Source organism: Drosophila willistoni (genome assembly GCF_018902025.1).
Source record: "Drosophila willistoni isolate 14030-0811.24 chromosome 2L unlocalized genomic scaffold, UCI_dwil_1.1 Seg139, whole genome shotgun sequence".
Classification (NCBI taxonomy): domain Eukaryota; kingdom Metazoa; phylum Arthropoda; class Insecta; order Diptera; family Drosophilidae; genus Drosophila; species Drosophila willistoni.
The window spans coordinates 3,484,617-3,502,738 of record NW_025814046.1 but is presented as its reverse complement, the minus strand read 5'-3'; the positions used below and the strand labels follow the sequence as shown (position 1 = coordinate 3,502,738).

The following is an 18,122-nucleotide window of genomic DNA, read 5'->3' as shown; positions in this document are numbered from 1 at the left end:
GAAATATTTACACTGCACAAAATTAACTCATCTTGGATTTTTCTCTCCCTTATTTGACGTGACTTAGGCGGCTTGGTTATAGCAGTCAATTTTATAATTTTAATCATTCAATGTCAATGAGAATTAAATTAATATACAGACAGTTTTAGCTATTATAACAGCGAAATTTGAGTTTGTCATAATTTTGGTAAGTTTTAATTTAAGAAAGCAAAAAGAGCAAACGGCAACACTGGTCCTTTAACTAATACCGTCTTCTATTCCGATTATTCACTTACTCGCCAACCCTCGTGTGGAAACGTGCTCGCTGTTCCGTTCTCTGACGAAATTTTTCGCTTTCTTAGCGGTTGTTTCATAATTTATTTCCAATAAGAATCGAATCGTACGTATGCAGACAAAGAAATAAATTAATCTAACAATATCTTCCAATCAAAGCATTTGTTGCTAATATAAAATTTGTGCGAAATATCAATAACATATTGCAAAGTTCTTCCTCATAAGCTGAAACTAGAAGAGAAATTTACCTATCAAAGTTCAGTTTTTTGTTAATTCTTTTTTCTTAATTTGCATTTTACAGTGTGAAACTAAAGATTTTAAAAATGTTGCGTGTACCCAATTTGTTGCCTCGTCTTGCACGCCAGATCGGAGTTGCTCCAACGAATCTAAGTGGAGCTTCTAGCATATTCCGCGTAAGTACTCAACGGAATGCCGCCTCTTTACATAATACGCTGCATGCAGGGGAGTGGCGGGGGTGGCATGATGTTCATGTTTTCTATGAATTTACTAAATAAATGGCTTAATCTCTTATTGCAGACTCTGCCAGTGGCCAATCATGGTTTGAATCGTTATAAGTAAGTAATATCCCTAGATTTATCGAACCATTTTGCTTATGTAATGAGCACATGCTGAAAACAATTCAGCGGCATATTTATACGTAGTTTCTCTACATTGCATCATAATCTGCTTGATCGATCTATATATTTTCTTTTATCATTCAAATTAGTTTGGGAGTTGCTTGCATCTTATTATGTTTGATGTAAGGCAACAATATACAGGGTGCTCCATGTTTCCTGTTGCTATGTAAACAATGAATAAGATTTTCCCAAGCGTTTTTGTTTTGTCCGATTGCCTTTGTTTCCGTTTATTTGATCCTCGTATATATTGGTAGAAAGATTTGCTGGAAAATGATTAGTGGCTTGAGGATTATTAGCTTTAACCCCTCAAAAAACCAACATAAGAGGGGGAAAATCTGTAAATCTTAAGGATGAGAGAGTTTCCCAATAGTTAAAGTTTCTGACATCAGAATTCATTCTCTGTCGAAGCTTCTAGGCCAATGTACTATAGTTTTCTTATCTCTGTTGCCTCCTCTTGCAATGCTTATCACTCAAATTCTCTATTTTTTTTTTGATTCGTTTAGATCCGGAGATGTTAAAGGTGCTGTTATTGGTATTGATTTGGGCACCACCAACTCCTGCTTGGCTGTGATGGAGGGCAAACAGGCAAAGGTCATTGAGAATGCTGAGGGTGCGCGTACCACTCCCTCCCATGTGGCCTTCACCAAGGAAGGCGAACGTTTGGTCGGTATGCCCGCCAAGCGTCAGGCTGTTACCAATGCGGCCAACACTTTCTATGCCACCAAGCGTTTGATTGGTCGTCGTTTCGATGATCCCGAGGTGAAGAAGGACATTACCAATTTGTCATACAAAGTGGTTAAGGCCTCGAATGGTGATGCCTGGGTCTCGGCCACCGATGGCAAAGTATACTCACCCTCACAGATTGGAGCCTTCATATTGATCAAAATGAAGGAGACCGCCGAGGCATATCTGAATACACCTGTCAAGAATGCCGTCGTTACGGTGCCAGCATATTTCAATGATTCACAGCGTCAGGCCACCAAGGATGCGGGACAAATTGCCGGACTTAATGTTTTGCGTGTGATCAACGAACCCACAGCAGCTGCCCTGGCTTATGGCATGGACAAAACCGAGGACAAAATGTAAATACCTAACTTAAATCTTTAGATTTATCTAGATTATTAACTCTTTTTTTTTTAATTTTAGCATCGCTGTTTATGATTTGGGCGGCGGAACTTTCGATATTTCCATTTTGGAAATCCAGAAGGGTGTATTTGAGGTGAAATCCACCAATGGTGATACCTTGTTGGGTGGCGAGGATTTCGATAATACGATTGTGGACTACTTGGTGGCCGAATTTAAGAAAGATACTGGAATCGATATCCGTAAGGATGGCATTGCCATGCAACGTTTGAAGGAGGCTGCAGAGAAGGCCAAGTGCGAGTTGTCGTCATCCCAACAGACTGACATCAATTTGCCTTATTTGACCATGGATTCCGCTGGTCCTCAGCACATGAACCTTAAAATGACACGCGCCAAGCTGGAGAGTTTGGTGGGTGATCTCATCAAGCGCACAATTCAACCTTGCCAGAAGGCTTTGTCCGATGCCGATGTGTCCAAATCGGAAATTGGTGAAGTTTTGCTAGTCGGTGGTATGACTCGTATGCCTAAGGTGCAATCCACTGTTCAGGATTTGTTTGGACGTCAGCCCTCACGTTCGGTTAATCCCGATGAGGCTGTGGCTGTCGGAGCCGCTGTCCAAGGTGGTGTTCTAGCTGGTGATGTCACCGATGTTCTGTTGCTCGATGTTACACCTCTGTCTCTGGGTATTGAGACTTTGGGTGGAGTCTTCACACGTCTCATCTCAAGGAATACCACAATTCCCACCAAGAAGTCACAGGTCTTCTCCACAGCCGCTGATGGTCAGACTCAGGTGGAGATTAAGGTGCATCAGGGCGAACGTGAAATGGCAAATGACAACAAGAAGCTTGGTTCCTTCACTTTGGTGGGCATTCCACCAGCACCACGTGGTGTCCCACAAATCGAGGTTGTCTTTGATATCGATGCCAACGGCATCGTCCATGTATCGGCCAAGGATAAGGGCACCGGCAAGGAACAACAGATTGTTATTCAGTCTAGCGGTGGTCTAAGCAAGGATGAAATCGAGAACATGATCAAGAAGGCCGAGGAATATGCCGCTGCTGACAAAAAGAAGCGTGAACTTATTGAGATTGTTAACCAGGGAGACAGCATACTCCACGACACAGAGACCAAGATGGAAGAGTTCAAGAGCCAGCTGCCCGCCGAAGAGGTAAGAAAACTTCTAGCAAACAAAATAGGAAAGTTGTTTTGATTTTTTTTTTATCATTGCAGTGCGAAAAGCTGAAAAAGGAAATTGCTGATCTGCGCACATTGATGGCCAACAAGGAGACAGCTGATCTTGAGGAAGTTCGTAAGGCCACCACTCAATTGCAGCAGTCTTCATTGAAGCTCTTCGAGATGGCCTACAAGAAGGTGAGTTCCCATACCCAGACTCAACTTTAAATCGTTACTAAAACCAATCATTCTCCTTTTTTTCCAGATGGCTGCTGAGCGTGAGGGTAGCTCATCGGGATCTGCTGATAGCAGCAGCAGCAGTAGTTCGAACGAGACTTCTGGCGATGCCAAGAAGGAAGAAAAGAACTAAATGTTAGGCCAACCATAGTCATAGTTGTTGTTCCCCGCCACTCCATCTCTACACACACACACACACACACACACACACACACATACATACACACACTTTCCTTATACCCTATAATTTAAATGATAATCGCTTTTGGAATTCTAATAGGTTTTATTTTTAACCCCTCATCATGAAGAATTCCACACACACACACACACAAACCAAGAAGAGAACAAGAAAAGCATTTACCCAAAATTGTGTAGTTATATCGGACAGATCAACTGAGAAATGTCTTTGCCCCGAGAAAACAAAATTGTAAGAATTTGTGTTGCATAAAGTTTTTATTGTTTATTATGTAACCAAAATTGCCTTCCCTGGCGGGTGGCCTTATGATAATGGCCAGAAGTCTCTGTGTTTGTGCTAACCCTCTGTAAGATTTCCCTTATTTTTACATTTATCCTAAAATAAAAACAAACAAAAGACTAGTTTTTAGTATTAAACTAGAATCATCGAGCACATCACAAACTTCATAAGTGGCCCTCTGTTTTGTAAAGGGCATGGGTAATCAGTTTGTTTTTGGGGGATCTCTTCCACTTTCCCCCTTCCCTCTACAACCTTTAACCCCGTAATTTAAGCTAAAGTTTGTTTTGGTTTCCAGTGAGATTAACCAAAAATTTGACTGGCTAAACGATGCAATTAAATTTAAACAATCGATGTAAATTTAAAATATACGTGAACTTAAAACATAAATCAAATGTCTAATGTCTTTTTTTTTTCATTATAAAATATCTAAGCATCATTTGCTAACTAAGAAAAAAGGCTTAAAAAGAAAAATTGTGAAAAAAAATTAAATTTTTCATTGAGCAGAAACTTGGGCAACCAAATAAGCTGCTAAAAACTATTTATAAGTAAATCAATAATAATAATAAGAAAACCATAGAGAAGTTTGTCGAGAGTATGTCAAATGGTATAAAAAAGGTTATATCTAATTAGGGTCTGTGGACAAAATATTGGTTTTGAATTATATTTTACATGTTCAGTAAAGGTGCAAAACATTATTGCACAAAAAGGTTTTTTATAGCACATCTTTGTGATTAACTTTTACGTTGATTGACAAGTTGTTTTAGACTCTTACACTTTTAGGGATAAAACGAATAGGAATAAAACGATTTAAAATCAAATCAAGGGGACAAATTTTGATGAAATATCAACTTCGATTGCTCTAAATTTATTTTGAATCAAAAGAACAAAAAAAAGCATAAGCATGTATAATCAATAACTATATTAGAGACTTGTAATATTTGAAAAGAATTTAAGTCATATACAGTGGCGGCCACGAATTAAAAACTTTAATTGTTTGACTTTAGTTGTGATTCTCTCGGCTTCAAATAACTTTATGCTATAATTGTGTAATTTGTTGTTTATTGTATTCAGATGATCAACCGTAAAAATGGTCTTCATAGTTTAATCCGTTTCACAGGTCCATTTGAACAAAGAAAAGTCCGTTTTTTGGGGGGCATATATTTAAGCCGTTTTAGCAAAACCAAGATACACTTCATACCACAAGTTTTTAATTTAGATCCAAATTTCGATTTGGAGCCAATTGAAAATTAAAATTTTATTTGTAAGTTTTTGGTCCTTTGGGCAACGCTATTTTACGACACTCTTCTGTACTAAAGTACTTTTTCCTTGAACTACGAAAGAAAGTAAATTGAATTTCCCGTCGAATGACATATTAAAATCGGATAAGAATTACATAGCTTTATTTTTGCCTATGAATAAAGGACATTTTATGTATGTTATTAAGAATACTGTGCTCAGGAAAAGTTCTTTTAAAATCAAATATTACGATTATGTCTGTGATTCTCTATTTTATCTTAAATACTTATACTGAACGGCATTTTTAATTTCTAACCGATTGGAAATAGGTACTAAAGCTACCAATACAGTTGGTCAAACAATATAGAATCTTAATTATTATTCCAAGCATTATTTCATTATTTTAATGCCGGATATACAGTGGTGGCAAAAAAGGTGTTCCTCCCTTTTTACATAAGCAGCTATTTTTTCCATGCAAAAAAAAGAGACGAAAATATTTCGGCCGCTTTGCTAAATAATACCTTTTTTTGCAAGGCAACGAAGTCTATCTATTTTTTATCCGATTTTGATGAACAATATTTCATTCGACGGAATATTTAATTCACTATCTTTCGTAGTTCAAGTGTAGTTATACTTTAGTATGAATTAGTTGCATAATATGACGCCAAAGAGGCAGAACAAAAAAATACATACAAAATTAGTTTTTCAATTGGCTCCAAATTGTACTCTGAAAGATACGTCCACAAAATTTACGGTACATCATCTCAATAGATTGACCAATTGAACGCTAGAAAGTAACAAATCAACACTTTTCACTAGCATTATATAAAACTCGCATAAAATCAGAATTTAGGATTTTTTTGATAATAAAATTAGACCAGTTTTATAGGGGAGAATTCGGCGACTTTGCTGATATGTTTTTCACTTTATTTAATAAAGTATTTTTTAAAGTTCTGTTCTCATTTTGGTCGAATTTGTTAGCCAAATTCATGTTGTAATTCCATGAAATTTAGTTTGCATTTTGTTTAATAAACATTTCTTTTATTTAATTAATAAATAAACTTAACAACTAAATACTAATTACAATTGGGATACCGCCAATGTCTCATCTCTGAGATATTTGGCATATCATTGATCGAAATTCGTAAACCTATTAACTTAGCTAGAGACTAGTTTTTCACATGGCGCCTGTTTGCAATTTGTACAAAGTGTAATAAAGACCACGATTCTTCACAAGATCGTGATGGGTGCCGCTTTCGCAGACGACACCATTCTCGAACACATAAATGATATCCGAGTCGACAATGGTGGACAATCTGTGGGCTATACTAATGGTGGTGCGTCCTTCGGCAGCAGCATCGAGAGCATCTTGGACAATCTACAATATAGGAGTAGATGGAAGATAAGTAAAAAATAGAAAAGAGATAGTTGGAAGGGAACTTACCTTCTCACTCTCTGCATCCAAGGCAGAGGTGGCCTCATCGAGCAACAAGATCTTTGGATTACGTATAAGAGCACGAGCTATGGCAATACGTTGCTTCTGACCACCGGATAGCTGGGCACCCTTCTCGCCCATGCGTGTCTCATAGCCCAAGGGAAGAGCCGCAATGAACTCATGAATATTGGACTTCTTGCAAGCGGCTATAATCTCCTGTTCGTTAACTGTTCGCGAATTGTCACCATAGGCAATATTCTCCCTAATGGTGCGATCAAACAGAATGGGCTCCTGTGACACAATGCCCAGTTGATTACGTAGATTCCTCATGGAAATTTCACGTATATCATTTTGATCGATCTGCACGGAACCATCGTCGACATCATAGAAACGCTGGATAAGCTGAATGCAAGTTGATTTGCCACAGCCAGAAGGACCAACCAGAGCCACCTTTTGGCCTGTCTTCACAGGTAGGACTATGCCCTTAAGGACCTGCATTTCTTTGCGTGTGGGATACGTGAATTCGACACGATCGTACATAACATTACCCTGCGAATGCCAAGGAAGCTGTGAGACTCCTGGTTTGTCGGTGACCAGAGGTTGTCGCTTCAGGAAGGTCAGAATCGTTTTTGCCGCACTGATACCCTTCTGCATATTGGGGGCAAAAGCCAAGGCATTGGCTATAGAAGCTGTGCCCATGATCAAAGCTTGTGAGACCCTAAACGAAGAAGGAGGAAAGGAGTTTAGCTTATGTCTTTGAGTGATTAAGTTGGGAACTTACTTAAAGACATCTCCAAATTCGGTGTCACGATTGACCACACACCATCCTCCATAGTACATGCAGGCGGCATAGGCAAAGAACATCATGGACCGAGCCAAACCATAGACCAGACCTCTGTAATGGGTATTCTTTTTGGCCTTGGCCACAGCCGGATAGAGCATATTCATATAGGTGGAATGGAACATTTCCTCTCTGCCCAACGAAACGACTGTACGAATGTTGGATACCACTTCGACGGCCAGTTTCGTGCAATTCTCCATGGTCTTGGCCGTGCCCATATTTTCCTGAGCCATAATTGTCCTCTGTAGATAGAAGGCAATCAGAATGAATGGGGTGAAGGCCAAAGCCAATAGACCCAGACTCCATTCGTAGTACATGGCGAGAGCAATGCCCAATACAAGTGTTGAAACGGACTGGATAATGGTTCCTATGCGCTGACCAGTGGCCTAAGAGAACATAAACAACCAATTAGAAGATTTAATCCCAGGTTTAGATTTACTATAACTTACACCTTGTATAGCAGCCGCATCGCCGGAAAGACGGGCACATAGGCTACCCGTTCCATTGGCACGATCATCGAACCAGGCCACCTCCTGTCTCAACATTGTCTCAAATAGTAATCCTCGAATACGTTCCGTGAGGCGTTCGCCAGCAATGCCAAAGAAGAAGATTTGCATGAAGGTAGCGATGCCTACCACAATGCCAGCTATGAGGAAATACAAACTATACTGATTGGAATTCTCTCGCACATAGTCATCGTTGTCCTTGACGGCCAAAATTTGCAGGATGCTGCCAAAGAGAACCGCAAATATGGGCATGGCACAGCCCATGATGACCGACGAAATGCAACCGATTGTGATTTGTGGCCATTCCGGGGAGTTCATTTTCATTACCCCGGACATGGGTGAAACGGCATTGGGATCCTTAACCTTCTTCTGTTTCTTCTTTTTCTTATCCTTATTTGAGTCTTCTTCTTCCACTTCCTCCTCAATTATCTTAATATCCTCTTCATCTTCATCCTTAATGTCGAAATTCTTATAGATATCACCGCTGGGACTGAGCACAGTGCCATCATCCTCACCCAACTGGGTGGTGACCAGATTAAAGTAATGATTCTTGATCATCATAAGCTCCTGATGGGTTCCACTCTCAACCACTGCGCCCTTGTTGATGACAATAATTTTGTCGGCCCTCCTCACCGTGGACAAACGATGAGCCACAATGACTGTGGTGCGTCCAGCACTTGCCTTCTCTAGAGCCGCTTGTACCTTGGCCTCGCTAGCCGTATCCAGTGCAGAGGTGGCTTCATCCAGCAGCAAGATTTCAGGATCACGTACCAGGGCACGGGCAATGGCAATACGTTGCTTCTGTCCTCCAGACAATTGAGCTCCTCGTTCTCCCACCAGTGTATCGTATCCCTTGGGCAATTTCTTAATGAAGATGGCAGCATTCGCAGCAGCTGCAGCGGCATGAATCTCTTCCTCGGTGGCATCCTCACGTCCATAGCGTATATTCTCGTATATAGATTGACCAAAGAGCACCGGTTCCTGACCCACTACACCAATGCGATCACGCAACCAATTGATATTAAGATCCTTCAGATTCTTGCCATTAAATAAAAGTTCACCGCCATCGGGATCATAGAAACGCTGAAGCAATTGAATGCACGTGGATTTGCCACAACCGGAGGGACCCACCAGAGCCACCGTCTCGCCACGATGAATCTTCAGATTGAGCCTGTTTAAAATCTGGATCTTCTTACGCGTCGGATAATGGAATTCCACATCACGGAACTCAATCTCGGTTAAAGGTTCGTTTAGTTTCTTACCCTGTGGTACAATGGGATTAATAATGGGAATCTGTTCAATAATTTGAAAGACCTTGGCACAAGCTCCTTTTGCAATGCCAAATGCCTCAATGTAGGGAGCAGCCATGCCAATATTCATGGAGCCCATCATAACCGAAAAGAACACAGTAATCATAGTTCCGGGATCATAGTTGGCATAGTACGGATCCTTGTAGCCCTTCAACACCAAACCAACGCCATACCAAAAGGCCAGAGCATAAGATGCATAGATAAAGAACCAAAGAAGTCCAAAACCCAAGCCGGAGAACATATTACGTTTGATATTCAATTCCTTGGCTCCAACGACGCGCACCTTGTAGGCAGCCACTTCTTTCTCTTCGCCCTCGAAAGCCTTGACAGTTCGGATACCAGATAGGGCCTCCTCGGCCACAACAGCTGCTCCTGCATACATGCCGACCTCCTGTTTGGCCAGTTTAGAGGTGGCCACTGATACCAAGCCCATGGCTATGAAAGTCACCGGCAAACTTGTCAGACAAACCAACGATAATTGCCAACCCTTTACAAATGCCAAGACCAAGGAGCCAATAAACGATACAATATAATGGACAAACATTACAACTTTCTCAGCCAGGCCATCCTCCATTTTAGACAAATCCCTATTGAAGAAAAGCAAGTCATTAGCTTAAGTTCCGTTGGAAAGTTCTTGTACTTACTCATTCATGCGACTGGCCACTTCACCGCTCTGATTAAAGTCATACCAACTCATATCTTGATGCAGGATTGAACGAAAGAATCTCGATCTTATGCTTAGAATCTGCGAGTGGGCAGCATAATTGAAAGTAGTCACCGATATATAGGAGCAGACCAACATGACTATGCCAATATACGTATTCTGTAGTGAAAATTCTTGAACAGAATCCAAAAGAGCCTCGGACATGGCATCGTCAAGTCTGTATCGTGTTCCTTGAATGGCACCGCCAAAATCAATCATACTCTGAAAATGTTAATAAGTTTTAGGAGGTGGGCGAAAAAGATAGATTTTACGTTTAATAGCACTTACATTGGCCAAGTTACCAAAAATCCAACTGTTGGCTGGTGTGGTTAGACCCGTAGCTATGGCACACAATAAACCAATTCCATACATTACGCGATCCTTTGTGGTGGCATAACGAAACATGGCAAAGAAACCAACTGGTTGAATATCGTCCTTGGGCTTCTCATCACCATCCTCACTGCCATCATTGTCATCTGAAGAGTCATGCTTCGATTTCTTTTTCGTTTTATTCGGTTCACTGCAATAAACCACAATGTGGTGGTTAGTAAAATTGCTCACAATCAATTCATAAAGCAGCTAATATATGCTTTATCTATGACACAAGTCAAGGCTGCTTCTAAAGCCCTCGAACCTCAGCGCCATGCGTGCTCTTAGACTCTAATCAGCATGTGAAACGATTGCGTCGATCGTCAATAAATATCTAACACACACCTAGACACACACATACACCCACACGAATATACACACACTTGCTTTCATTGTTTAATCTTTTACATATATGAAAAGCCGCCAATAAACATATTCTATTTCTTCTTCTGATTCATTGATAAAAAGAAAAACCCATTATTCGTACACTTTTCGAAAACCTAACAATTTTTTCATCTTAAAAACAAATTAATAATTTAAATGCAAAATTTTAAAAAACAAATTTTATTATATTTTTTCCTTGTGTTCATTTTGATGTTACAAAGTTTGAAATGAGCTGTAAACTATGCTTTCTTTTATTTCGCTTCAACTGTTTGTAGTTCCCAACCAGTTTTGTCTTTAAAGTAGTGAGTAGCTTAAGTGGCAAAATTACCTGATGATGAGTAAACTTCTTAAAATAGCCCTTAACAAGCAACCTGCCTATTTAATTTCACAATTTAATAAATTAACAAGTGAATTATCATTTAAAACCCTAAAGAAAATTTGTTAAAAGTTCAATAATTTTTTTGAATTGTTAACATTGTGAGCTTCAAATAACTACAATAACAATTCCGTTAATGATTATTAAAATTATTTAAACAACCCCTTGCTATGCCTATCAATTCGTCAAAGGTTCTATGAAATTTATTGCCCTTTTGATTGTGGGTGGTGAATAATTGGCCAAATGGCGACAACTAAAAGCAAAATGATAAACTGATATGTGCAAATAGCAATGTCACGATGGCTATGAAATATTTTATAAGGCTCATAAAGAAAGACCAGGAAGGGTGCCCTATTATAATTCTTAGCCGAAAATCGTAAAACGATTTTCAAAAACGAAAAACCTCACGTGCTGCAGTTTTTGAGAAAATTGATTTATTTCCAATCAATTATATGATATGTTATCAAAAATAATTACCATATTCATACAAGTGCCGATTAAAAGGCTTTATCTGGTGAAATTCAAATGTGATAGATTGGAATTACATTGCACTTTTTTTCTTAACTTTTCAAGTGCCTAATACTACTTATGTATATATCTATATATCTTGTGAAATTAAAATGTCATTTAAAAGACATAACTAATAAAATTAAAGGATCAAAAAGAAATCAATATAAATTAAACACACAACAATTGATAAACTAGTTTATTGCACTTTAAGTGCTTAGGATATTGAAATGTTATCGATAAAGGACAAATATCCTCGCAAGTCGTCAATATTCATGATGACTTGAAAAATTCAATTACCACAAATCACTTTTCAATGCTTTGACACATTTTTCGTTTTATTTTGATGAAGTCACTCAAAAATTTTTCAACTTCATCATGATTTGTTAATACTTTCTGTAAGTTACTCAAAATTTTATCATTTTAGTTAGGAAATAGGAAAATTTTTTTTGAAAATTGAAAAATTACAAAAGGTATAAATAATTAAACTTATTAAGGAAATAAGTTTCTTTTTTGCCATTTTTGAATCACCAATTAATTTGTTAAAATTTATATTCCACACTGATGACTAAAAAATCCTTCAATGTCATTTAATTTGTTGATGTAAAAATACTTTAACTTCAACACTTGGTTACACTTTCTGTAAGCCAATTTTTAATTAGCCTAATTAATGTTCATTGCCAATTTCTTTAAAAATTACAAATTTTGTTCAAGAAATAAGATGACAAAGTTTTTTATGTGCTATAAATTAATCACCAATTGACTAAATAAATTTTTCCAAACTCATTTTCCATATTTTATGATTAGAAAATCGTTCAATGTCACTTAAATTTATCGGAGTAAAGTAATTCTTCAACTTCACCATGATTTGGTAATAATTTTAGGGAATCACACAAAATTTATCTAAAATTTTCCACAGGATAAATTTTACAACTTTTTAAATATCATTTTTTTAAACTCACAAGCTCTTTTTTTCCTTGCCATTGCCAGCAAAGGAGTCACCCAATGTTATATTGGCTTTATAATGGGACGGTGGTCCCTCATCGTCCTGGACGATGTTACCGTTCGATGCGGCAGTCATTGTGTGTCGAATACGCAAAAAAAAATCCTCTTTTAACACTTCACTTTACTGGTAAACGCGAACCGTTCAATAGAATTGTTTCTAAAAGACTAATAACATTTGCCAAATTCCTTAGGCCTTTATATTTGAATACACACGCATAGAGCCTTGTTATCAGAGACACTAAAATAACTGATAATACTCACACACACACACGCACACACACACAAGGCAATATCTGAGCAAGACGACAATTTTTTGTTTAGTTTTTATCAATTTATTGGTGAATATATATACTAAAAATTAAGAGTAATGCTGAGTCAAAGAGAAGGTCAATTGAAAAGAGTTGTGCCATTTATAAAACATGCTAAATAGTTATGTATGTATATAACGAGTGAACATTATTTCTATGAAACAAATCCTTAAACTCATATACATAAATGCCATTTGTCGAAATCGTTTAGATAAAGGTTTTATTTTTAGTCCATCTTAATGTTTACAGTAGGATTATAATTCTATATAATATAATAAGAGACTGATGAAATTCTCTTATAGTTAATTGGTGAGCAAATAAAAATATTTTCTTCAAGTATCAAGTTTTTTGTACACTTAAAAAAAAAGAACGCAAAATTGAAATAATAAATCAAGTTTTTATAATATCTCTGATAACACACACCAATAAAAAAAGGGCCAAACTACAGACCAAGAGACCAAATTGTCTTTTTCTAAAAGACTATAGTGTGCTGAACCTGAATCCGTTGAAGAAATGCTTAGATTGGTTTCTGTATTGGAAAATTGTACCCCTGTCTATGTTTGAGTTTTATCGGCCTGTGTAATTTTGGATATAGACATTTCCTAAAAGAAAATAATTTATTACCCCATGCAATACAAAGTTTTCAGTCTCTATTTCTATCCAACTACTTCAGTTTTCATTAGTTTGAGTGATATGTGCCTAATGTATGCTTTAAAATTTTATATTTACCGTCTGCAAACGTAGTTAGTTTTTTTTAAGAACTTCTAAATCTAAATATGAATAAGAAATATCTTTCAAAAGACATTGACAAAATAAAGATATATAAATCATTTGTATTAGAACGAAATTTCAACAATAAATATTTTTTATTATGGGTGTAAATTTCATACATAAGTAAGTACAAGCCTATAAAGCTTTTTCAAATTGTTCACATTTTTTCGAGAGTAGAATAAAATTAATTATAATGCCTGAATTTTACTTAGAAATATATATAAAAATATATATATTATAAGCATATTGTTATTTTATGTGAAAAAAAGGTTATTAGAAATGTTTATATTTAATATTTACATTTAACTTTTAAATTTTAGTGTACATATTTTTATACGTATTCTGTAAATTATCCTTTGCTCTAGCAGCTCGCATTGTTCTTATAGTTGAAAAAAACTTCAATTAGAACTATAAAAAATAAGGCACAAATATTAAAGTAGTTCCTAAAGGATGGCCATTTTAATATTATTCAAAAGACGAAAACAAAAGCCGAAATTTAACGTTGAATATGATTCATAACTCTCAAGTTTTGTTTCCGTGCTTTACCAAAAAAAGAGAATAAAGTGAAAGCAGTTTTTTGTGAATAATTAAAAAAATGTACTTACTTTGGTCACGTTCTCAAATAAATATAATGATTTTCATATTGAATTATTATTAAAATAATTGGATTTCCCTTCATTGATTGACCAGAAATCATTATGAGTAGAAATGTTTGTGAAATTATCTTTAGTGTAGTAAAGTAATTACAGTCGATTTATTATACATATGAACCAACTTTGGCAAAAATTTCACAATTTTTTGTTAAGCATGTCATCAGCCTTTTAAGAGAGAGAGAGGCACAGAGAGAGAGAGAGAGCGAAAGAAAGAGTGGCGGGAATTTGCAGGCCCTCTAGCAACCTGTTGATACTTATCCTTATCAATCAAAATAGAAATATGCGAATGTCGATCCCATGCTTTAAGGCAATGTTATGGCAAAAAGCGTGACTACCTGTTGAACTGCTAATGATTAACTTAATAAAAAACCTATACACACACATAAAATGCTTCTCCTAAGATTATAACATTTTGTATCTGACAATGTAAAATGACTAAACAGTTTTCCGCATGGTGTTGATAATAAAAATAAAAACGAAACAAAAAAAAGAAAAACCCAAATCAAATTGACATTTGGTAGGTATTGAATTTATTTATTTTTGATATTAGCCAAAACGTAAGCCATGAGTTTGCCAATATATATGTACATATATATTGTCTACAACTAGACAGTCGCTTTATCACTTCTGATTGAACTGATATGAGCCGCTAGGCCACTCAAGTGGAACACGGTAATTAGTGTAGAATTATTATTATGTTTTTTTTTTCTTGATTTAACAAATTCTCATGACCATGCGTAGTGCATCACGATTAATTTTGGCCTGCTTTAATATATGCCCCTCCACAAAGATATCCGATTCGTATTGCAAATAATTGACGCATTTGTCCACATACATTAGGGATTCATTTAGCATTTCGGTTGGTGATAGGGTCGTCTCCAAGGCAATGCGACGTGTATTTTCGGCAATTGCCGAATGAAGTTCAAAACAAAGTGTGCCCAAAGTGCGTACCTCACCTAGGTTAATACATATAAAGTAAATAAATACATTATGAGTATGTGTGTGTGTGTGTGTGTGGGAGAGAGATATAAACAAATCAATAGATAACATGTCGTATACGTAATAAATGAGCACAAGTGCCCATTTCGTCACAACTTTTGTTACAGATCGCATGGCATTTATATAGATATATAGAGTTAATGTTTATATTTACAATTATACAAGTGCAAGCGAACTGTAGATAAACCAAAGAACTATTTGAAAATAAACTATTTATCATGCTTACATGGCGTTATGGTCTCATACAGTTCGACTAGCTCACGGGCAAACTTCAGTTTCAACTGCAGCCTTTCATCGGATACAACCATCAATTCCTGCTGATCTTTGGCTATAATCTGGACAAGCAATATCTTTATTTCGCTCATGTGAAAATGTTGTGACGGCAGCCAACGTTCATAGTGCTTAAGATACCTATACACATTAGATTAGAATTTTTAAGTGTGAATGACCACCGAAAAATCAAAATACCTGACCATTATGACTCACTTGAAACCATTTTCGATAGTCTTCTCCATGCTCTGTATATCTTGGCCAGCACGCTCGAGTATACCCTCCACATATTGTTTAGGAACTTGTTTGCCACACTCCTTACACTGCCAGCCACCATGCCAATCATCCGCTTTCGTGGGCAACATTAGACCCGAACATTTGCGATCCTCACACTTGATGGCACTGTAATTGGTGCCCAATTCGGTGGGATCTTGGCAACGTAGACAAGCACATTTAAAGAGCTTGGTCTGCATTAAATGACGCTGACGATCCGATGTACCCCAAATGGCATCCGAATAGCAAATGCTTAGATGAGAGTTCTTCTTGATGGCCTGTGGAGCCCAGAGAATGCAATGGCCATGCTTATTAAAACTTTTAGCCAAATTGGGCAGGCAAGAGTTCTCCGTGAACGAGGCCACATAGAAAACAGCCACATGTGGTGGATCAGAAGTGGGCACTTCATGTCCATTGATCTGTAGGGCGCCCACAGTGCGCATGATTTCTTCTTCGCTAAACTTTTGAGTTTTGAAAAATCTGCAAAAATTAAACGTTAATAATAAATTTTTTCTCTTTCTCTCTTATTTGGCGGATTTAGGTGTGCGAAATGGTGTAACTTTGCCCCCTAAGGTATGTGATGCATCTAAAAAACCCAATTTTGAAATGTCTTGTGGATCAATCTTCGTAGCAACCATTAAGAAAAGCTAAAAAAGAATTCTTTTCAAGCCTATTGCATACTTTAAATAGCAAAGTTTTTCCATCTTTCATCCCTAGATTCGCTTATGCCTATTACTTGGGTATAAATTGTCCTATGCTGGTCAAATCGGCTTTCCATTGGCTCGAACCACGTCTCGTAGACTCCAGAGATTCCAGATCACTGAATTTCTTGGCATTTGCAGCATTCGTTTCACCCAGCAGCAGACATCTGACAGTGCTCACACAAGTATAGAGTGGATGTGGACCCTGGAACTCTTGCACATTGACCTTTTGGCCACGATCTTTGGTCAATTTGCATTCAGCGCGATGCTCATCAAGAGACTTGCACTCCGGACCGCATAAAGGCCAACCACATTGCTCACATTCTATATGATCTGTGGGCTCAATGCTATTCAGGCAGCCCATACAAACTGGAGCCGATATCTGGGCTGGACCACGCACCAGAGGCGCCTCTTTAAGTATAATCTCATATGGTTTTATATTCCGTGTAGCCACCAAATGACGACCCAATACCTCATTGTGGGCTATCTGCAAAATAGAAGAAACTTTGAGGTTAGAGCGACAAGTAAAAATAGGAAAATTAAAATTTACTTTGTATGGATGACAATTGGGTTTGTGTGATTTCCAGTCCTGCTTCTGATGTTGCACACTGCAGTACGAGACCTGATTGCAATTGGAGCAATTGTTTTTCGTTGGCTCCGCGCACACCTGACAGGAATTCATTATTGATGGGGAAAGAAAAACACAACACAAATGCTGAAAATTATTCTTCCTCTTCTTTCTTTTTGGTTTTCGCTTCAATGAATCTTCAGTGAGTGAGCTACTGATGCTGAGCATGTAGGGCGATGCATCTATTAATAGATCTCCACCCGAAATTAGTGTGGACCAATGCGGCGAATAATAGACAAAAATATACCAAAAGGGTAAGAGTTTTCTACAAACGAAGAAATTTCAATATATACATTTCATAAAATGAAGCAAAACTTTCGATTAAACTAATTTTTTATCATTAGGAGTAGCAGCAAATTTATAATAATTAGTATGCTAAGACATTTCCTAAAGATTATTCTACTTCTCTTACTGATTACATTTTCTCTTTTCCTAAGGTATAGATTTAACACAGTTTTCCAATATCAAAAAGGTTCATCTTAATGATTTTAGATAAATAACTTGAAATTTTTAGTTTTTTAGGGTAGACAATTGACATAATTAGAAAGGAGAGCTAAGAATGCACCAGAAGATAAAAGACCGTGTTTATTATATATTTATATCCTGCAATATTTACGATTTGTTTCCTACATGTTACTAATTTACATCCATTATTTAATACAATTGTAATAAACTTTTTTTATTATTGCAAAATTTTTATCCTTTTATTTATTCATCGTAATGTTTATCTGCATCGAAAGCTTCCTAATTAATCTTCTAAGTATAAATTACTTAGTTATTTATTTGGAGTTCTTTACTCCATAGAGATCTAAATTTTATGCTTTTTTTAGGAATTTAAGAAATTTAAGTTTAAAAAATCGTGAAATTGATGTTCTTCCTCAAATATGAAACTAAGATACGACCTTTCGCAAAAAAAAAAAGAAATAACATAACAATGTTAAGATTAAGTGAATAAATAAAACCGAGTG

General features: G+C 37.0%; 3 protein-coding genes across 3 annotated transcripts; 1 reads left to right on the top strand and 2 right to left on the bottom strand.

Annotated features, from left to right (window-relative positions):
- Nucleotides 1–269: 269 nt before the first annotated feature.
- Nucleotides 270–4,271, top strand: LOC6638324 (heat shock 70 kDa protein cognate 5). Its single transcript, XM_023176110.2, has 7 exons — nt 270–379; nt 575–686; nt 811–848; nt 1,415–1,993; nt 2,058–3,162; nt 3,225–3,365; nt 3,433–4,271. Exons 2-7 carry the CDS (start codon nt 597–599, stop codon nt 3,535–3,537), a joined length of 2,058 nt encoding a protein of 685 aa, XP_023031878.1. The 5' UTR covers nt 270–379; nt 575–596; the 3' UTR covers nt 3,538–4,271.
- A 1,863-nt stretch (nt 4,272–6,134) lies between these two features.
- Nucleotides 6,135–12,671, bottom strand: LOC6638315 (ATP-dependent translocase ABCB1). The gene is made up of 7 exons (XM_023177199.2): nt 12,509–12,671; nt 10,199–10,430; nt 9,852–10,132; nt 7,841–9,794; nt 7,332–7,777; nt 6,560–7,268; nt 6,135–6,493 (listed from the first exon to the last, which is right to left on the bottom strand). The coding sequence occupies exons 1-7, from the start codon at nt 12,625–12,627 to the stop codon at nt 6,293–6,295; spliced, it is 3,942 nt and encodes a 1,313-aa protein (XP_023032967.1). The 5' UTR covers nt 12,628–12,671; the 3' UTR covers nt 6,135–6,292.
- A 2,119-nt stretch (nt 12,672–14,790) lies between these two features.
- Nucleotides 14,791–17,641, bottom strand: LOC6638316 (SET domain-containing protein SmydA-8). Its single transcript, XM_002061298.3, has 6 exons — nt 17,567–17,641; nt 17,077–17,419; nt 16,562–17,013; nt 15,769–16,305; nt 15,509–15,693; nt 14,791–15,239 (listed from the first exon to the last, which is right to left on the bottom strand). Exons 2-6 carry the CDS (start codon nt 17,320–17,322, stop codon nt 14,998–15,000), a joined length of 1,662 nt encoding a protein of 553 aa, XP_002061334.2. The 5' UTR covers nt 17,323–17,419; nt 17,567–17,641; the 3' UTR covers nt 14,791–14,997.
- Nucleotides 17,642–18,122: the final 481 nt, after the last annotated feature.